Source organism: Megascapheus bottae, chromosome 17 (genome assembly GCF_031878675.1).
Source record: "Megascapheus bottae isolate mThoBot1 chromosome 17, mThoBot2.hap1, whole genome shotgun sequence".
NCBI classification, from domain to species: domain Eukaryota; kingdom Metazoa; phylum Chordata; class Mammalia; order Rodentia; family Geomyidae; genus Megascapheus; species Megascapheus bottae.
In genome coordinates, this window is record NC_143525.1 from 16206531 (window position 1) to 16228068 (window position 21538).

At 50.1% G+C, this 21538-nt stretch overlaps 2 protein-coding genes across 2 annotated transcripts in view; one reads left to right on the forward strand and one right to left on the reverse strand.

The window, feature by feature from the left end:
• Window positions 1–1218: 1218 nt before the first annotated feature.
• On the forward strand, window positions 1219–2829 carry Limd2 (LIM domain containing 2). The gene is made up of 5 exons (XM_090349960.1): window positions 1219–1334; window positions 1994–2093; window positions 2215–2259; window positions 2347–2486; window positions 2582–2829. Exons 2-5 carry the CDS (start codon window positions 2052–2054, stop codon window positions 2739–2741), a joined length of 387 nt encoding a protein of 128 aa, XP_090206086.1. The 5' UTR covers window positions 1219–1334; window positions 1994–2051; the 3' UTR covers window positions 2742–2829.
• A 2722-nt stretch (window positions 2830–5551) lies between these two features.
• The window catches only part of Map3k3 (mitogen-activated protein kinase kinase kinase 3), a 70133-nt gene continuing 54146 nt past the window's right edge, over window positions 5552–21538 (reverse strand). Inside the window, exons 8-17 of the mRNA XM_090349961.1 lie at window positions 20456–20589; window positions 17074–17147; window positions 13903–13970; window positions 13162–13254; window positions 12376–12567; window positions 11821–11969; window positions 11085–11216; window positions 10489–10618; window positions 9975–10152; window positions 5552–7847 (exon numbers count right to left, since the gene is read on the reverse strand). Of these exons, the coding sequence (XP_090206087.1) occupies window positions 7619–7847; window positions 9975–10152; window positions 10489–10618; window positions 11085–11216; window positions 11821–11969; window positions 12376–12567; window positions 13162–13254; window positions 13903–13970; window positions 17074–17147; window positions 20456–20589 (1379 nt within the window). The 3' untranslated portion in view covers window positions 5552–7618. The remainder of the gene's footprint in view (window positions 7848–9974; window positions 10153–10488; window positions 10619–11084; window positions 11217–11820; window positions 11970–12375; window positions 12568–13161; window positions 13255–13902; window positions 13971–17073; window positions 17148–20455; window positions 20590–21538) is intronic.

Genomic DNA, 21538 nt, shown 5'->3' on the forward strand with positions numbered 1-21538 from the left:
AGAGCCTCAAGGAGCACAGCTGTAGCTGATTCTCACTTAGCCCACGGGCGAGGATAAAACACATTGCCTAAAAGAGAAAAGTGAGGCTCAGCGTGGGTGCACTGGGCCAGCAGTGAAACGGTGGGGGTTGGGGCAGCCTGCTGCCTCCCTGCTCCTCTGCCAGGCGGGAGGCTGGGAGCTCTTCTGTTCCCTGACACGTGCGGGGGCTGGCTGTGGAGCCTCCAGATCTATTCCTGCAAAGTGTGGGTACAGGCTGGGGAGGGCTATGCTTTCTGAAACTGCCCTCCAGCCTGGCTTCAAGCAAAGTCGAGCACTTGCTGAGGCCCAGGAAGCCCGGCCCGGGGGGGGCTCTGCTCCCCAGAGTGGCTGCCCTGCAGTGGCCGGGTAGGAGCTGCAGGGAGGAGCAGGGTTGCACTAAGTTCCTTAAAGCAAAGTTATGTCAGCTCCAAAGGGCCTCAGCGCCCTTTCGCGGAATGAGGTTTGGGTGGAGGCTGGCCGCTGGAGGGACGAGGCTGGCCGCTGGAGGGACGGACGTCCTCCGCCGGAGGGCATGCCCTCGGCCAAATCCGGCCCCAGAAGCAAGGCCTTGGGAGGGTGGCCCGGGCAGGGTGGAGCTGCCGGAGGAGCACTGGACAGCGAGCAGCAGCCCACCCAGGCCACCATAGACGGGCCCAGGCCGCTCGCGGCGTGGCGTGGCGAGACCTTGTGCTGTCTCCATCTTCCTGCGGGATGACAGGACCGGGGTTTGAGCCGGTCCTGGTGACCCTGGGGTCTGGCCAGCCTCCAGCCGGCTCCCTCAGGCGGCGGGCCTCTACAGCACCTGGAGGGGACGGGCCTTTGGAACCCGAACCTACAAGGGCCAGCGGGGGAAACTGAGGCAACCAAAGGCGAAAGCGCCCTTAGGGTCCCGCAACCACAACCGGAACTCGGCCCCAGCCCGGCGCCGGGCGGTGCGGGCGCTGGGGCCTCGGACCCTGTCGCGGTCCCCTGTCCCTCTCTCCAGGGGCCCCCGCGCCATCCGTTCCCCGGAGGCGGCGGCGGCGGCGATGGTGGGGGGGCAGACAAAGGCGGGGGCCGGCGAGCGAGGGGAAGACAAAGCGCGGAGGGGGGTCGGCGGCAGCTCTGGGCCCCGGAGGCGGCTCCGGGCAAGCGGAGCCAATGGGCGGGCGCGGGGCGGGGGCCGGTGGGGGCGGCGCCGCGAGAAGGCGGTGGCGGCGCTCGGGGACCACTGGCGGCGGCGGCGGCGGCAGCTCGCGCCCGCGCCCGGCTCGCACCCGAGGCTTCCCCCGCCTCCCTGAGACCGACCCCCGCCCCGCGGCCCAGGCCGGGGCCCGGTGAGACCCCGGGGGGAGGGGCCGCCTCGGACGCTCGAAGCCAGGCGCCGCGGTGGGGGGCGCGGGCCGACCGCGCCGCAGCCCGCTGGGTCCCGACGCCTGCTGGCTCCGGGCCGTCGCGTTGGCCCCGGGGATCCTGAAGCTCACGGCGGTCCTTTGGGGGCCGGCCCTTGGCGGGAGCCGGGAATCCCTAGATCCCCGTCCCATGGGTCCGGAGGCCGGGGAGCGGGGCGCGGGCAGCGGCGCGGCCGGGCGGGGCGGGAGCTGGGCGCGAGCGCTGTCCAGGGGCTGGGCGCGCGGGGCCCGCGCGGGGCTGCGTGGGGTGCGGGTCAAGCCAGGGCCGCGGGTCCTCGCCAGGCCGCGCCCGGCCCCGCCCGCCCCTGACCTGCCCTCGCCCCAGGGGGAGCCCCCGGTCCTCTGCTGCCGCCGCGAACTCTTCTTTCCCCACACATGGGCCCACTCGGGGACCCCGGCCCCTGGGGGGAGCAGCGTGAGGACGACGAGGGGGTGGGGGGGCGGAAGTGGCAAGACCAAGAGCAACAGGAAATGACTTAGGGAAAGTCCCAACCGCAGCCCCCCAGCCCCCTGCCTGTCAACATCCCCACCCCGCTGGCTGGGGGCGGGCCTGTGGGGCCCCACCGACCGACTTCCCCTTGCAGGACCCAGCGGGTGCCGCGTCTCTTGTCGGGGGCCACCAACCACCACCTTGTGACCAGCATGTTCCAGGCTGCGGGAGCCGCCCAGACCACCCCGTCTCATGTAGGTTACCAGCCAGGTGGTAAGGGTATGGGGAGAGGGAGCAGCGAGTTTACCTCCCCCGCCATCCAGGCTGGGCCTCTTCAGGGCCGCCCCTGCCCTGATCGTCCCCTCTTTCTCTCAGGAAGCCAAAGGCAGCGGTGGCAGCAGCACAGTGCAACGCTCCAAGGTAGGGCCCGGAGGGTGAGTGTGGGCGGAGGAACAGGTGGGTACGGACCAGGCCCCTGGCTGAGTGTCCGCCCCCCCCGCCCCCCAGTCCTTCAGCCTGCGGGCCCAGGTGAAGGAGACCTGCTCAGCTTGCCAGAAGACAGTGTACCCCATGGAGCGGCTGGTGGCAGACAAGCTTATTTTCCACAACTCTTGCTTCTGCTGCAAACACTGCCACACCAAGCTCAGGTGCGCCCCCGCCCCGTCCCGCCTGCCCCCTCCCCCGCCCTCTCCTCCAGGCCTCACCCGGCCTGGCCCTGACCTCCAGTGTTCTGCTTCTGCAGCCTGGGCAGCTACGCGGCGCTGCATGGCGAGTTTTACTGCAAACCCCACTTTCAGCAGCTGTTTAAGAGCAAAGGCAACTACGATGAGGGGTTTGGCCGCAAACAGCACAAGGAGCTCTGGGCCCACAAGGAGGTGGACGTGGGCACCAAGACAGCCTGAGTCCCTCTCTGCCCCTCCGCACCCTCCGTAGTAGAGGGCCTGGAGCTGGCCAGCGGGAAGGGTGGGAAAAGGGTTGGTCTGGGCTGGGGGGGGGGGGGTCAGGGTGGGAAGGAGGCAAGGCTTGCGTAGGCAGAGTTCCTGGCACTGGGCTCTCTGCTCCAGAATTCCTTCTTTCTCAATGGGTGGGAATTTGGGAACCAGGATTGGGTTTGCTGGCCACCCTGCTTCCTGCTATCTTCAACCCACCCCACCTTATCCGTGGGCCCCCCACCCCTTCACCCCGGGAGGCCAAGCCCAGCTTCCCTATCTAGGTGCCTTTTCTCCAGCAAGGAGTCCGCATGCTACCCCCCTCAGGGTCCCAAGCTCCCTCACTGCCACCTGGGCCTTGTGTGGGCCCCACGTCTACCCATCTACCTCTGCCCTTAGCCTGGTCCTGAGCCACAGAGACTGGGAGGAGAGCGAGAGTGCCACCTGCTGGCCATCATAGAGGTCACCAAGGTGGTGGGGGAGGGGATGGGGAAGTTGCAAAGCAGGGCCTCCTGTCTTGGGACTCCCATGCACCACAAAGCTAAAGCCACCAGGCTAGAGCCTCAGTGACCAGTGGGGGAATTGTTCCCCATATCTTCTCCATTGTTCCTGCCATTCCGACTGTTGTGATCAACCCAATTTTAAACATGTTTAAACAGATCCCTGACTCTATTGTGGCCTGATTGCGGGGAGGGGAGGTGGAAAGATGCAGAGGCACTATGGGGAGGAGAAAGGGAGCGCTGGGGCCAAACCAGAACACTCTTCTTGCATGGTGTGAGGGGGTAGTAGGTGTCAGGGAAAACTGCTAGCCAGTGTGAGAAGATGGGGTCCTTGGCCCAAGCAGGGTGCTGTCCCGTCAAACTTTTTTTTTTTTTGCCAGTCCTGGGCTTGAGCTCAGGGCCTGAGCACTGTCCTTGGACTTTCTCAAGGCTAGAGCTCTACCACTTGAGCCTCAGCACCACTTCCGGCTTTTTTCTATGTATGTGCTACCGAGGAATCGAACCCGGGTCTTCATACATGCTAGGCAAGCACTTTAACCACTAGGCCAAACTCCTGGCCCCCCGTCAAACTTCTTTATCTGAAAACTCCACTCTGTCCCCAGCTCACTGACACACATGGACACTCCCATCCCGAGGAAGGCAAGTGTGCCAAGCATCTAAGGTGTTCAGCCTAGCTCCTCTTCAGGAGGGTAGGAAGCAGAGCAGAACCCTTTGACTAAGTCCTTACTACAAGCTGCTCCTCGGCATCCAGTTCCTCCTTGGCCCTTTGCCCTGGAAATCTTCAATGATGGGTACTTGCAGAACTAGCAAGTGCTAGGGAAGGCTGCTGTAACTACGGACTTTTCTAATTCCCTGTCTTTTTAAGCTCTCAGGAGAGGGGAAGCCAAAGATTCTTCCCAAGCCAGGTCATCCAGGTAGAAACTGTTTGTCAGAGTCCAAGAACCGTGAGGTGACTCTGGAAGTTTTCTTATATCCCCTACTTCCACCCCCATTCACCAGAAGTCTGGGTTGTCCCGTCCCAGACCTGCTATACTGATTTCTGCAAACCATGGGATAAATAGGTGGAAGGAGAGAATGAACTCCTAGAGGATTTTTTCCTCCCTTTTTGTGCCAGTCCAGGGCTTGACTCAAGGCCTGAGCTTCTTTTCCTCAAGGCTAGTGCTCTACCACTTTAGCCACAGCATCACTTCAGGCCTTTTCAGAGTAGTTTATTGGTGATTAGTCTCACATTTTCCTGTCCAGGTTGACTGTGAACCTCAATCCTCAGAGCTCATAGGATTTACAGGCGTGAACCACCAGCGCCCAGTTCCTAGAGGACTTTTTGGCCTTTCAACTCAAGTCTTTAGCCCTGATGGAAAACGAGCCACTGTTTCTTCTGTGTACTTGGTAAGCAAGGGTGACAGCTAAGGCCCGAGTCCTTGAAGCACAAGAGCTCAGTGCTTCATTTGGAATCGAGTGTCAAGGAGTTCCTTGTACCAGAGTTCTCTGCTTGGGACAAGAACTCTTTCCTATTCAGTTAAGCAAGTGGCAGGAGGGCCAGGGAGGATACAGGGAGAGGTTACTTTTGACTACTGCCCTACAATGAGGAGACAAAGGGACGCCTCTGGGTGTGAAGTTCCAATGATCCGATCACTGGTGACAGTTCCAGTCAGAATGGCCATTAGGGCCCTCTCAATGGAGCAGGGAGAGAGCAAGAGGGAGGGAGAAGAAAGAGGGTCCATCTTGAAGCTTTACTAGTGCTCAGTCACCAGAAGAAGACCCCTCTTCTTGGAGTCATTTCAAGTTCTGTTGAAGGATCCCAAACTAGTTGCCAGGCAAACATCTACTCCTCCACCCTCAACAACCACAAGCATGGCCACAGGACCCCTCTGGTATAAATGATCCCTTTTATTGTAAGTAATGTGTGACACTGGCCTGGCTTTGCACTGCAAGCACTCGGTCAAAGTGTAGTCATAACTACGGCTGCAGGTTCTTCTGCACGATCCACAATTCAGACACAGAGCTGGGAGGGTGGGAGGGAGTAAAAGGGTGGCAGAATGTGCACGGATCCAACCCTGGGCCTTTTGTGTGGCGTTGGCCTGGGCAGATGTACCCCATGGAATGATGAGAAACTGACAGAACAGCCTCTTCCCCATCAAGCCCCAGAACTGCTAGGAAACTGCTCTGAGTCCAGGATATCCTAGAACCCCATAACTTTTTATCTGAATGAGTGAATAAGAAATAATAAATTAAAATTAGGCAACAGCTTGGTCCTGAGGATGCTGAGCCAGCATGTCCACAGTGTGCACATGCACACAGATACAAAAAAATCAGGATGCTTTTGTGTTTTGGAGTGCTGGATTTGTTGGCTTATTTGAAAATTTGTTTTTCAAACACATTTCCCTGTGAAGTAAGACCCTGGGGGCGGGGCTCTTGGTGAGCCTGAAGCTGGGACACATCAAGTGCAGAGTCGTCTCATCTTGTCAGTGGCACATGCTCTACTTCCTCTCGGGGGGAATGGACTGAGGAGTGCTACAGCCATGAGGATGGTTGGGAAAGGCCGAGCTGCCACTTGGCAGCTTTGGTCGAGATGTGGGACCAGTTACCACCCTGAACAAGGGCTGAGGTGCAGGCAGGAGCAGGTACTCAGTGAACTCTCGGGCTCCCCAGCCTCAGAGGGTGGTCTGACAGAGGCTCTTGGGGAAAAGGGGGTGGTACACGGTTTCAGGCCCAATTGGCACTGTGCAACACACATTTCTTGTAAAACTAGCTGCTTTCATTTTTCTCTTCTCTCTTGAGGCGTCCATCACCTGTAACAGTCTAGAATTGATATATATAAAAACCATCAAATATGATCTGAGATATAAATTAACAAGTACAAGGCCTCACATTACATGATGTGAAAAGGCTAAAAAACAGCGATAGAAACTACATTCATAAAAGTGCATCGTCAACATACAACGAAGGCTTTGGCTTGTTCTATGCCCGCAGGAAAGTGGGCACGGCTGGCAATGAGCTGCCTGGCGCTAACCCCAACTCCCCGGAGACGCCCATCCCTGGGCATGGACTTTTTTTTTTTTTCCTTTAATGACAACTCCCAAGGAAACTGGAAGTTGGGAGGGAGGAGCTCTAGCAATAGGCACATTTTGGAAGGGAGGGGCCGGAAGAAAGACCAGCGCCCAGGCTGAGGTAAATTCGGCAGACTCTAAGCTGCTTGGAAACACTGTTTCCCTGACCCCTGCTGCCATTCTTCCCCCAGGAGGAAAGGAGGCTGAGAGCTCGCTGGGAGGGGCAGGCCTAAGGAAGAACAGAGCTGGTGGTTTGGGTCAGTTGGTGGCAGCCCATGGGCTTTTCCTTCTACCAGGTGGAGTGGGCTCTGGCCAGGCAAGATCACAACTCAGACAGCCAGACATAAATTCCCAGGGTTCTCCTGATGGGCCCAACAGGCCGGCTGGGCCATATGCCCTTGCTGTATTGTCCACCTCTGTGCAGTTAGGGAACAGATGTCAGGCCAGGAACACAAAGGCCATCTCATCAGCTCTTTCCAATCCAGCTCAAGGCCCAGGCCCACACAAGCACTCAGAGCCCTGAGGGTACAGTGTCCAGTCTCAAAACTGGATACAGCATAAGAGTGACTCCAAGTTGTAAAACAGAGACGATTAATTGCATTGACAAGACGGGGTCTCCCCGCTCAGTGGGGGGACGTTCCACATCTCAGACCCCTGCTTGGGAGAGACAAGGTCACAGGGGCAGGCAGGGCAGGCTCCTCCTTCCCTGAATAAGACAGTACATTTGCTTCATTCATCTTTGGTAAAGGACAAGGCTGGCAAAGCTGACCTGGGGGCTCTAAGGGCAAGGGAGGGCAGCCTGGGCCTCTGCCTTCTGTTGGTTGGAGGATGCTGGGCTTTACTTTAGGCTTGAGAGGGCTCATCCAGCCAGGGACACCCTGGTGGTCTCAACACCGGGAGGAACAACAGTAACACTCTGAAAATAACACTATTCATACCCTTGCAGCAGTCCTGTGCCCTGGCATCTCCGGGCTTCAGTGCTGACTGCAGAGTCAGGCCACATCCCAGGGGCGGCCGGAGGCCCGTGGCCATCTTGCACACTGTTCCCAGACCTGCCCCCTCCACGCTGAACTTAGGGACGCTGGAGCTCCTGGGTGTGGCAGGCTGGGGGGTGGCTCCCAGTCCTTGAGGCTACAGCAGCCATTGCATCCTGGCTCCAAGCTCTAGTGGCAGATGAACACTGGCTGGACTGCAGCTCCGCCATCCACAGCCTTGCCTGGGAGAAGCAGCAACTTCACTGAGCCCACAGCAAACCCTTGCCCACACAGTAGGAGGTGGCTGGCAGCAGTGTGGCCTTGAGAGCTCAGTACACAAGCTGTGCAAAGTGGTGTGTGAGCAGCTCCTCAGCTGAAGGTCTCTGACGAGCCTCCACAAAAATGCGCCTCAGGAAGTCCCTGCCATGTTCAGAGATGTGGGAGGGCAGCTGAGGATTGGTGGGCTGGGTAGCAATCTTAAAAATGGCGGCCATAGCTTCATATTCCGCCCAAGGTGGTTTCTCTGTCAGCATCTCCACCACAGTGCAGCCCAGGCTCCTGGAGAAAGAACCTCATGTCACACCTCAGCCAGTTCTGGGCTCTCTCACCTGCCCACAGCTCACTGTGATGAAAGGAGGTCACACTGAGACAGGATGGGCCAGGCTGAAGGTGACATCACAGCGCCACTTCAAGATTTCTGAGACTGGTGAAAAGAACTGCTGAGCACTAACAGATCTCAACGAGGGGCCAGGAGCATGGCCTAGCAAGCACAAAGCCCTGGGTTCCATTCCTTGGTCCCACATACTCAGAGAAGGCCAGAAGTGGAACTGTGGCTCAAGTGGTACAGTGCCAGCTTTGAGAAAGCTCAAGGACAGTGCCCAGACCCTGAGTTTAAGCCCCAGGACTGGCAAAAAAAAAAAAAAAAAAAGATTTCAACGATAATTGGATAACTTTCCTGTTGCTGTTATTCCATACCATAAATGGAATGGCACAACTACCATACAAACTTACTGTTCTAGAGGTCAGCAGTCTAAAATTGGTCTCTTGGGCTGGGAGTTTAGCCTTGAGAAAGCCCAAGGACAGTGTTCAGGCCCTGAGTTCAAGGGCCAGGACTGGCAAAAAAAAATTTGATCTCTCTATGGGGCCAGAAGTGTAGCCTAGTGGTAGAGTGCTTGCCTAGCATGCATGAAGCCTGGGTTCAATTCTTTAGTACCACATACTCAGAAAAAGGCAGAAGTGGCAGAGTGCTAGCCTTGAACAAAAAGTGTTCAAGGACAGTGCCCAGGCCCTGAGTTCATGCCCCAGTGCTGGCTAAATAAATAAATTAAAAAAAAATTGGTCTCTCCCAAGGCTAAAGTTAAGGTATCAGTAGGTTTTGGTGTTTTTTTTGTTTTTTTTCCCCTAGAGGCTGTTTCCTTGCTTTTCTAGCATCTGTATTTTTTCTCTTCTATTTCTCTCCCTCTTTCCCCCCTCCCCTTTCTCTCTATCAGTTGTAGAGTTTGAATCAGGGCCTGGGTGCTGTTCCTAAGCTCTTTTGTTCAAGGCTAACACTTTATCACTTTGAGACAAAGCTCCACTTTGGTTTTCTAGTGGTTAACTGGAGATATAAGTCTCATGGATTTTCTTACCTGGACTGACTGTGAACTGTGATTCTGAGATCTCAGCCTCCTGAGTAGCTAGGAACCACCAGTGCATAGCTTTTAAATGATTTTGTTTTCTGCTGCTAGGGATCAAACCCATAGCCTCATATATGCTAAACATATGCTCTAACTCTGAGCCACACCTTTTTTTTTTTTTTTTTGCTCATCGTCCCCCTCCTTGTCTCACTTAGCCTGGTGCTTCTAATGCCACATCGCCCACATTGATCTCCTGTCTCTCTGTGTATCACTCTACCCCTCTTAGACAAGTCTAGGATAACCTTTCCATCTCACGGCCCTTAGTTGCAGCTACAAAGGCCCTGTTGTCATTATTTTCAGATTCCAGAGTTTAGAATGTATATATTCTCTCTCTCTCTCTAAGTCACTCAGTCATAGGGCTTGAACTCAGGGCCTGGGTGCAGTCCCTAAGCACTCTACCACTTTGGGCCACAGCTCCACTTCTGGTGTTCAGATGGTTAATTGGAGAAGAGTCTGAAGGACCTTCCTGCCTAGGCTGGTTTAGAACTTCAATCCTCAGATCTCAGTCTCCTGAGTAGCTAGGATTACAGGCATGAGCCAGCTACAATGTAGACATCTTTGGGGACTATTTTTCAGCCCGACAATACTACAGAGAACTTATTATACAGTTTGACAATAATTAGCAGAGAAGTTCTCCTCACTCCTGGGTCTTTTCCACAGATAGACAGAACGCTAAGCAGAACAAATGCAAGTCATGTAAACACTAGAAGGGACAAAGTCTGTCTTTGTTTAGTTTATAGACAAAGACTTTTGGAGTAGATCCTGCTTCTTAAGGGAGTTCAGCGAGTATGAGGGAGTTTTCCCCTGAGTTCCCAGCATGAACAGGTTTTGTTGTTTGGGGTTAAACACACCCTGTTTGTCCTATGCCTTACTACATGCACTTCTACCCAGATGGAGTCTGGGCCCTGGGTACTCCAGCCTGCAAGAGGCATGTTTTCCATGTCTCTGCCAACTTAGATCACCTATAGTCCATGCTGGGAGACAGGGTCCAGCAAATCTCAGTGCTCACCACACGTCTGCCTTCCTTCCATAGCCCTCGCCACTGATAACCTCAGGGCTCATCCAGTAGGGTGTGCCAGTGACGGAGCGCATGCCCGTTCCCGACATGCAAATGGTCTGTAGGCGTTTGCTGGCCCCAAAATCCCCAAGCTTCACATTGCCAGCAGAGTCTCGGAGGATATTGGCTCCTAGAAAATGAACATGCAGAGGTTACCACCTCGGACCTGCTCCCATTTCCTACCACTTCCCACTCCCAGACCATGGACGGCTGCTGAGAGGGCAGGGCTGCCAGTGAATGAGACATGAGCTGTGTACAGCCAACAGCATTGCAAAGGTGGACCTCAGACCTATAGAGCAAAGGAACGGCCTCCGTGAGCAACACTGACAAACTGTGAACCAATCTTTATACCAGTCGCCAGTCAGGAAGGCATGTGGAGTCCCACTTTTCAGAACAGTTCAGATGGTTCAGTGGCTGACCCACTAGTCACCAAATCTCGGGCCTCGACAGCTGTGGCCCGCCTCACCCTTGATGTCCCGGTGTACAATCATGTTGCTGTGCAGGTAGGACACGCCCTCCAGAATCTGCCGCGTGTACTTGCGGGTCACGCTCTCTGTCAGGGCTCCATAGGCCTTCAGCTGGTCTTTCACTGAGCCCTAGAGACACAAAGGGTCAGAGAGGTCCCCTCAGAGGCTATGTGTAAAAGGAGATAAAGCTCTTTCCAGCCCCTAGTATTGCAGCAAAGAATGATACATCCCATTTGTGAAGTGTGGGGCAATTTGCTAGGCAGCTTGAAAAAAACATAAAACGGTCCTTCCCTTAAGTAAAATCTAGCACCCAAATCTAGCAATATGGGCCCTCTGCTTCAAGAAAGGCTACACTTCCAGGACAGGAATCAGCCCGCAGTGCCAGTCCTGGGTTAGGTTGGGCTTGAGACAGTTCTCATTTTGCATTCTGCACTTGCAACTAACAGGTAAGGCTCTCCTGACCTAATTCCCGCCATTACTCTACCTGGATCTCCAGAACCTTTGGTGCCTCAGGAGGTCAGCCTAAGGTAAGAGTGACCTCCAGCCCCATAGAAAACTCTCTTGTGAGCGTTACATGTATTCAGGGAACACATACCCCCGGCATGTACTCCATGAAGATGGTCAGAATCTTCTCGGCGCGGTCTCGCAGGCAGCCGTAGTACTGCACAATGCGCTCATGCTGCAAGTTCTTCAGCAACTGGATCTCACACTCCAGAGCACTCACCTCCTAGGGAGGGGGCAGTGATCATCTGAATGCACGTCTGCCTTCGTAGATTGATTCAGCCTACTCTAGTCTAAGCCTCAGAGGGGCCGTCTTAGAAATCTCAGCTGGAAAACAGGGGACTTGAACCGACAAGTTCTTGGTCACCTGCTAGGCAGTTCTTGGTGTGTAGCACTCCCAGCCTGAGGGTAGGCAGATAGGAAAGAGGGGCTGTGAGAGCTGAGATACGGTTAACAACTGTATCTGTGTACTCTAGTTGAGGTAGACCATATGACTCCTCCATTATGAGCTAGGCCAAGTGAGTGAACACTATGGTCCCTTGGGTTGATGGTGTCTATTGAGAGTGGAACGGATGGTATCCTTATGGCACTGGTCATCACATGTTTAGTTTAGGTTGCTTGGACTCAGTGTCCCTCTTCTAGGTGCACACTGCTCTTTGGCTCATCATCCACTTGTGGGTTAGGGTAAACGGCAAGGAAGCTTGCGGGGAAACTGGTAGAAGTCAACCCGTAACACTCCAGCCATTACTCTGTGAAATAACGAGGCAGGAATTTTGGTTGGAAGGGAAGAATTGAATTGCAGGTCAGAGTATGGGGAAGGCAGGCAGTACCTTGCTTGTCTCAGGACTGTCTGGGTCGAACTGGACCTGCTTGGAAGCAAGTTCCCGTCCTGTGTCCACATCATAGCACAAATAGACCCTGCCGAAGGCACCCTGGCCCAAAAGCTTCCCTCGGCGCCAGTTGACGGGGGCACTAGGAGCTAGAGAAGAACAGTAGGAAAGTATTATGCTGTGCAAGCTCTTTCTGGGAGCACTCCTCTCGGTTCATCTAGCTCACGTTCCCCCCTTATCTAGCATCATCCCCTCTCAGAAGAGCATCTCCATCACATCTGGTTCAGCCCAGTGCCTTGGTCCCTGGGACCTTACGATCAGAATGCCGAGAAGCCACGCACTGGCTGCAGTCACAGTGAACTGCTCTGTATGGATCAAATACCTTCCGAGGCTCCTAAATATCTTAATATGGCAGGACTGGAGGGCATGCTCTAAAGTGTACATATGGAAAACTAAATGGCTTGTCACACAGCAGCAGAGTTAGGCCTATGACCCAGAGCTGTCCACTGCTATGCCTTGGCATTCTAGTGGCTCTCAGCAAGTTGCAGTCCTTACACTTGGTTGGTACACTCCTCTCCTGCACAGAGAGAGTGTTCTCACTGTCTGCGCTCCGCAGGCGCCCACGAGGGTCCAGGTATTGCACAGCCAGACCCATGTTCTCGCCATTTGTGCTCAGGGAACGGCTGGAAGGCACCAAGGTGAATAGGTTGCCTTGATGTCTCCGTATTCGGGGAAATGTTCTTCTGCCTAAAAGGATGCAGCAGCCAGAGAGAACAAGGTTAAATGTGTAAACCGGCCAGAAGTGACAACACTAGCCCCTGCCCATCTTAGCTTCCCTCCCACCAGTCTCATCCTGGGAAGGCTGTTATCCTAAAATACCCCAAGAATCACAACAAAAGCAGAAATTAGGATTCAGCCTAGGTTCTTGTAGTCTTGGCCACAGGGAAGGAAGAAGATTGATTCACAGGCTCTTTGCAATGCCAGCCCACTGTTTAATCTCTATTCTCGAATCCTGATCCTAGCCCCTTGCCACTGGCCATCTGCTGCTGCCACAGCTGAGGGAATAAGTGAGAGGGAGAGTCAGACAGACAGACAGAGCATTCTATGAACTCAAAGGCAGAGTTCCCAGTGGCAGCATGTTGGTCCAATGCCATCCTCCTTATCTGATTTGTCTGCTGTCTTTTTCACCTCAAATCTAGATCACAATTTCTTGGAAAAAAAAAGAAAGACATAGAGAAGACCTAGTTCTTCCCAACATACCACCATCACCCACTGTTTTTTTCCAATGCCTAAGCACACTTTTTCTCTAACCAGCAGGGGGCAGCATGGTGCTGCACTTACCATCATTGTAGTCTTTGTGGTGCACAGATACATGATAACGCCGGGGGTAGGTGCCTCCTTTGACCCCTTTGTCATAGAGCTGGGTATCCCGATCTGATTAAGACAGGAGAGTTACTGTGTTCTGGGTAGGTCAATGAATGAATAAACTATATAAGACACAGGTCTTTGGAAGCTTTAAAACAGCTGGCCAAGCCCAGCGCTGGGGGCTCACAGATCTGAGAATCGAGGTCAGAAGTCAGCCCAGGAAGAAAAGTCCCCATGAGACTCTTATCTCCAATTAATCACTCAAACAAACTGAAATGTCATCCTATGACACAAAGTAGTATAGCAGCAGCCTTGAGAAAAAGAGCTCAGGGACAGGGCCCAGGCCCTCGTTTGAGTTTAATCCCCAAAACTGACAGGAAAAAAAAAGGAGGGGGGCTGGAACATGGCTTAGTGATAAGAGTACTTGCTTAGCATGAATGGAAATCTGGGTTCAATTCCTCATTACCACATAAACAGAAAAGGCAGTAAGTGGCACTGTGGCTCAAGTGGTAGAGTACTAGTCTTGAGCAAAAAAAGCTCAGGGGCAGTGCCCAGGCCTTGAGTTCAAGCCCCAGGACTGGTGAAAATAACAAACAAACAAACAAACCAGCAGGCCTATAAGAATTACTATACAGTTCTAGCTCCCCAAGTCACAGCTGTCTGTGGTCCTACCCAGATTGCCCTGCAATGCCACCCAGGTTCTATGAACTCACTCACCTGAGTATTCCTGTCTGTTGTCTGGGAAACTCTGGGCTCGAGACATTCGTGATTTCCGAAAGGATGGACTAGAAGAAACAAAAAGAAGTCACAAGGTACAAGACTTCCTTCTACTTCCAGAGTAGATGTAGGTAGAAGGCAGACATCAGACAGCCTCCTTTCCAATTGCCTTCCCCACGCACAGGACGGGAAGCAGAGGTAGAGGCAAGCAGACTTTTCCTGAATAGCATTCACCTTTCACTAGCTGGTGAGGCTCAAATCTGAAAAGACCCTAAGTAGTAAACCAGTCTAAACTCTATTCTGACTCTTTAAGCCTTTTTCCTCTTTTTTTTTTTTTTTCCCAGTCCTCAGGCTTGAACTCAAGGCCCGAGCACTGTTCTTAGGCTTCCTCAAGGTTAGAGCTCTACCACTTGAACCACAGCACCACTTCCAACTTTTTCTATGTATGTGGTATCAAGGAATTGAACTTGGGTGTTCGTGCATGCGAGGCAAGCACTCAACCATTAGGCCAAATTCCTGGCCCCTCTTCCTCCTTCTGTGGCAGTTAAATCTCTGGTCCAAGCAGTAATGACAATACAAGATTATAGTTTGCAAGGTGCTACTTTCTTAGTTATTTGACAGAGTGAGTTCTATAAAGAAGATAATAAAAATAATATAATAGCAGGTGCCAATAACAGATGCTGTTATTTATTATTAATCTTCACAGAAACCATGTAGGGAATAAACATTCCTGTTTTGCTAAGGACACACCTAGGAAAAAAGAAAGCCAGATTCAAGTTCAAGTCTGGGACTCCAGTGTTTTCCTGCCATTATAACAAGCATCTTCCTTCCATACTCATCACTATGATCCCATTTTAGAGATGGGGAAACTGAGGAAAAAAGAAGTTAAGCCACTAAAGTGTTTTCTGAGCTTGGATTGGATCTAGGTCTATCTGGTTCCAGATCTGTTCTTTCTCAGATCCCAATCCCAGAATGGGATGATAGATAAGCTCTCTGAACTAAAGTTAGGCTGAGTCTCAAGAAAAGCAGTCCAGATTGTTGCATTTTATTCCCCAGAAGAGAATAAAGCAATGGCAAGGTGGAGGAAACACCCAAGAATGGCAAGTAGGTAAATCTAACTATTCTTCCAGCACTCTCCACTATCCTAATGGCCCCTTCAGTGACTTGAAAGTGCCTTTTAAGAGGGCCACTGGTTTGGGACCGGGAGTTTGGCCTAGTGGTAGAGTGCTTGCCTAGCATGCACAAAGACCCAGGTTCGATTCCTTGGTACCACATACTTAGAAAAAGCCGGAAGTGGTGCTGAGGCTCAAGTGGTAGAGTTCTAGCCTTGAGAAAAATCCAAGGACAGTGCTCAGGCCCTGAGCTTAAGCCCAGGACTGGCAAAAAAAAAAAAAAAGGGCCACTGGTCAGAAACCCTCAAGGCAGTGACAGGAGACTGCCCCACCATTTTCAACTACTAGACCTTTTGTCTTCATTCCCTAACTCAAAGTTTAAAGGGAGTCTAAGCCAATTAGTTCCTACCCTGATAGATGTCTGAGCCTGCAGCAGTATCTCCTAGCACTTGGACCTGTGCCTTTTTGCTCCCCTGGCTAGACAGTAAACCCTAAGTAGGTACATTATCCAACTAATAAGTAACAATCAGTGCACCTATGACACATAGAGGAAAGAACACTAATCCATGCCTGGGAAGACATTAAACAAATTAAGCCACAGTAACAACATAACTATATACATAAACAGTTATACCACCACCACCACCACCAACAACAACGAAAACCAACCATCTGGCTCCCTAGCTTCTCACCACAGCCAGATGTGATCAACTGTGATTTTAAAACATAAAGAAACTCCAAATACCCTCACCAAATCAGTTATGGTATGATTATATACTTGTAATCCCAGCATTCAGGAGGTTGAGGCAGGATTGTGATTTGAGGCCAGGTTGTAGTACATAGTGAGTTCCAGGGTAACCCATGCAATACAGTGACACCTTGTCTCAAAAACACAGAAACAAAACTGGGTGCTAGTAGCTCATGCCTATAATCTTAGCTACTCAAGAAGCTGAGATCTGATGATCCCAGTTCAAAGCCAGTGTGGGAAGGAAAGCCTATGAGACTCTTATCTCTAATTAACCACCAGAAAACCAAAAGTGGAGCCATGGCTTAAAGTTGTAGAGGACTAACTAGTTTTGAGCAGAAAAGCTCAGGGGCGCAGGGTACAGTGGCTCATGCCTGTAATCCTAGCTACTTTGGAGGCTGAGATCTGAAGATCTCCGTTCAAAGCTGGCCGCACAGCAGGAGGCACACCAAAGACCTGAGACTCTTATCTCCAATTAACCACTAGAAAGCCGGAGTGGCCCTGTGACTCAAGGGGTAGGGTGGTAGCCTTGAGCTGAAGAGCTCAGGGACAACGCTCATGCCCAGGGGTAGGGTGGTAGCCTTGAACTGAACAGACCTCAGAGATAGTGCCCAGGCCCAGTGTTCAAGCCTCACAACTGACCCAAAAAAAAAAAAAAAAGAGAGAGATCAGGGGCAGCTCCCAGGCCTAGAGTTCAAGCCCCATGATTGACAAAAACAAACAAAACACAGAAGTTACTGGGAGAATCACAGAGCCATTTGCACTTGTTTTCTCCCAGAGTGTAAGAACAGAATTCTATACAGAGCAGGTAGTGTGGTATGCTAAGCAGTCAAAATATTCTGTTTTCTGATTTTCATATCACAGTTTTCTATTCCATCAGAAACACTTAAAGAGAAAAAAAAGCAAGTTTTCTCCTACAACTTCAACTGACCCTTGTTTTTCAGTCCAAATCATAACAAAGCCAAAAAGTACAATAACATAATATATGCCACAAGTCAAAACATATAAACTACTAAGAACAATGTTACTTAATAAACAAGTTGCTATTTTAAAGCTATTACATTTATTTGATTATATAACCAAAATAGTCTTGCAATGTTTGAGAAATTAAAGATGGTTTTCCTGGTAACAATAAATCATGAAAACTCATCTTGGAAAGTTTAAAAGAGAGAGGGTTTTCCTGTAAGCACTGTGGTTGAACCCTGGGTTATGGGCCAGTAGCGGAATTGGAGACATAGATGAGGCAAACCCACCTCATCAGCTCCAAAAATGACTGACCACTCATTAACTCTGAAACCACCCAGAGTCCCATACCTGTCTGCTGACCTGTCCAAGGATTGGCAGCTTCCTGACAAGGAATTTTCAGCACTGCTCAGAGGATCCAGCATCTGTAAAGCAAGCCATACAATAAAACCAATCCTAACACAAAATCCCAGCCAGATGATCCAGACTTTAGGAACTAATCAGGGCCACATACATGGTCCTGTCTGTCAAAACACAGAAAGGTGCTTTCCCCACACAGTGCAAATAATGGCTAGTAAGGCACCAATCTCCTGCTTAGCTTCAAAGGCAAGATTCCAGGAAGGAGAAAAAAGTGCTTGGCTGGCATTCCAAGGAGCTCTGCCAGGAGAGCAAAGCAGATACTGCCTCTCTTCTTGGCATTTTCTTGGCTCATCAACATTGGCACCTGGTGCTGGAGATGATACTACCCTGTAGAAGCTTCCAGTGAATTTGGGTGGAACCTTCATGCTTCTGTTCACACTCCGTAATTCATAATTTACAAAGACAAGTATGAACTTATTTCACAGATGAGTATTGTAGGCTGAAAAAGGTTAAGACAAGTTCCTAAGGTAATAGAACTAGTTGGTTCTCATTCAGTGGTCATCATTATTTATGTAACTTAAAACATTTCTTTGTCTCCTAGTCAAATGCAATAACAACAAACAAACACCTTAGGTTTAAGTAATTTTCTGAAGGTCACCTCACTTTTATTTTCTCTTTATGGGGTGGGAGTGGGATGGGAGAGGAGTCTCTAATTGCAGACTACAACTGTTCCTTCACATTCACAAGGAGTCAGTTCTAGAATTCCTACAGACATCCCAATTTGTGCATGCTGAAATCCCTTCTGTAAGACAGCACAGTATCTGCATATAACCCACACATACCCTCCCACGTTTTTAAAAATCATTATGTAGTTACTCATAATACCTAATACAATATAAAAATAGTTATTGAAATGTATTATTTAGGAAATGACAAGAAAAAAATCTGTACAGGTTCAGTACATTTGTTTTTTTCCCTGAATATTTTATCCATAATTGGATAAAATAGACATAGAAGGTCAATTATATTAACTATCTGGGCTTCAAAGCAAAGTATTAGCATTGTATAAAAAATTCATTAACGGGCCAGGAGTTTGGCCTAGTGGTAGAGTGCTTGCTTAGCATGCACAAAGACCTGGGTTTGAGTCCTCAGTACCATATACATAGAAAAAAGCTGGAGGTGGTGCTGAGGCTCAAGTAGTAGAGCTCTAGCCTTGAGGAAGTCCTAGGACAAGTGCTTAAGCCCTGAGTTCAAACCCAGGACTGGCAAAAAAAAAATTCATTAACATAAAATTTCATATACTTTCCAAGTCAACTATCTTTTCCCATTTAATATGAGTCCATTCCAACCCCAATTTCAAATGCTTTAGATCACACTACCATATATGATTTTTTAAAAATCGAACAAAAATATCCAAAAAATAAACCATGCCAGGCACCAGTGACACATGCCTGTAATCCTAGCTACTCAAGAGGCTGAGGTCTGAGGATTGTGGTTCAAAGCCGGTGGGGGCATGAAAGTCCATGAGACTCCTAGCTCCAATAAACTACCCAGGAAAAGCTGGAAGTGATGCCGTGGCTCAAATGATAGAGTGATAGCCTTGAGCACAGAGAAGTTCAGGGACAAAGCCCAGGCCCCGAGTTCAAGCCCCAGGATGCGGGGGCGGGGGAACCAAAAAACCTTGGCCAATCAATTGCAAGGTAACATTACAAATCTTTCTATGAATTCCAAGATATCCCAAAGTAGATGAAATCAACATGAGAAAAAACTGTTCCCAATCCATCAAATGCCTATTTGGCAATTTTAGACCAGTTGACAGAAACAAGAAAATGGATGAATGCAACAATGCAGCAGGTGTGATGATGGAAGAATACCAAAGGTTCAAGGGAGGCCTTGGGAAAAGCTGCCAAATCCCATGGATGCTTTTGCAAAACATGACCCTCATGAAAGTGCTGCAGAAATCAAAGGGGAAGTGAAGGAAGTGACATTGTGTTGGCAAAATCTGTCAGAAAATCAAGCCAACAAAATTAACCTGAATCATGATTTGTTCATTCTAAAAATTAGCAAATACATGAAATTAGTACCTAAATCTGATTAAAAGAATAACAAACTTATCTTAGTTTCACTTTTCAAGAAAGTCCCAAAGGAATGAATATTCTTTTGTGCTATTTTGGTCCCTTTCAAGTGGATTTTTTTTTTCTTTTGGCAGTACTAGGGCTTGAACTCAGGACCTCAGGTTTGTTTGGCTTGCTTACTTAGCTGACACTCTAACACCTGAGCTACACTTCCAGCTTAGCTATTTTACTGGTTAGTTGCAGATGAAGTCTCACAGCCCAGGCTAGCTTTGAACCACAATCCACTGGACCTCAACCTCCCGAGTGGCCAGTATTACAGGTACCTAGCTAGTCACCAGCACCTAGCTTCGGAAACAGACCTATTTTGAATTGCCTGTTTGCAGGAGTAATACTCTTCAATTAGGCAGTTGAGTAGAAAGAAAGGAAGGAAGGAAGGAAGGAAGGAAGGAAGGAAGGAAGGAAGGAATAAAAGAAAGTTATATAGGAGGTAAGATCTGAGGATCTATGATCTAAGGGTCATAGTTCAAAGCCAGCCCAGGCAGGAAAAGTGGTTTGTGGTTCAAAGTTGTAGAGTGCTAGCCTTGAGCAAAAGTGTCCAGGGACAGTGCGCTAACTTTAAGCCCTATGACTAACAAGAAAAAAAAAAAAAAGCTTAAGGATAAGCTTGTGTTAGTAGCTCCTGCCTGTAATCCTATATACTCAGGAGGCTGAAATCTGAGATCTGAAGATCACAGTTCAAAGCCAGCCCAGGCAGGAAAGCCCTGAGACTCTTATTTCCAATTAACCCACTCAAAAGTCAGAAGTTGAGCTGTGGCTTAAAGTGAGAAAGTGAGAAAGGTCAGGGACAGTGCCCAGACTCTGAGTTCAAACCTCAAGACTGAGTGGGGAGGGATTAGAGTCAGCTGTAACTCTGCTGAAAGGGCTGGAGTTATGGCTCAGTGGTATTGTGCCACCAGCCTAGGAAGCATAAGACTAAAGTGTTACAATTCCCTAGTAGCACCAAAAACAAGAAAAATTCTGCTTCAATGGAAATAGGTGCAAAAAAGTATTCAAGTAGAGGGTGTAGTTCTGCAAGGGGACTACTGAGCAGCTTCAGATAGAGAAAACCTATCCAACACCAACGAGGCGAGAAAATCTGTCCCCTAGAAAAGAATCACCGTATGCAGACAGGCCTAGTTTACAAAAGAGCTTTGGGGTGGCCTTCAAGTCTTGATTCAGGTCTCTGCCGTGCCCATTGAAAATCCATACACATAACCTCAGTTGTGCCATGGTCATATCTTGGTGCTCCCCATACTCACACACTGCTCATTGGTCTCCGGGATGAATTCTCCCTCACTGTTGATGCTGGTATAGGACCCTTGTCGGGCAATGTGCTGCTGGCGCTCAGGCACATAACCGGGGGGAGGTGAGCTTCGACCAGGGTTCTGGGAGCCTAGAACACAAAAACCAGGCATTTAACAACAGGATCCAGAACATGGGGCCCAATAGGAGCAGGTTTGGGGCCAGAGGGAGATACTAGCCCTAGAAGCCATGGATACAACTCAGATGAGTCCTGGCACCAAAGTCATACATGTCCCAGCATTCTGAGGCCAACAAATTCATTTTTTAATAGAAAGGAAACTGCAGTGACAGAGCAGGCACTAGAATATAAATGACCAAGAATTCTGCCATGAAACATGAATCAGAAAAAAATCCTGTAACAATAATCTCAGCTGACAATCAGACCAGTTTTTTCAGTCACCACCAATTCCAACATTTGGCTGGTTAACTGGAAATAAGAGTTTGATGGATTCTTTTGCCCAGACTGGCTTCAAACCACGATCCTTGGATCTTAGGCCTTCTGAGAATCTAGGGTCTATAGGGGTGAACCACCAATACTTGACATTAATATATATATATATGTATATATATATATATATATACATATTTCTGGTACTGCATTTTAGAGGATCAATGTCATTTCTTCCTATCTTAGAAAAATGGTAAATGGTCAATACAGCAGCGTTCTTATATCCTTGGGAAATATGCTCCAAGACCTCCATTAGATGCTTAAAATCCAGATAGCAGCAAACCTTATATACATCATAAGAAATATAAAAGAGAGGCCAGGAGTTTGACCTAGTGGTAGAGCACTTGCCTAGCATGCACAAAGACCTGGGTTTGATTCCTAGGTACAACACACATAGAAAAAGCTGAAAGTGGTATTGTGGCTCAAGTAGTAGAGCACTAGCCTTGAGAAAGCCCAAGGACAGTGGTCAGGCCCTGAGTTCAAGCCCCAGGACTGGGGGAAAAATAAATATAAAAGATTAACAGTCACGGGGCCGGGAGTTTGGCCTAGTGGTTAAAGTGTTTGCCTAGCATGCATGAAGACCCGGGTTCGA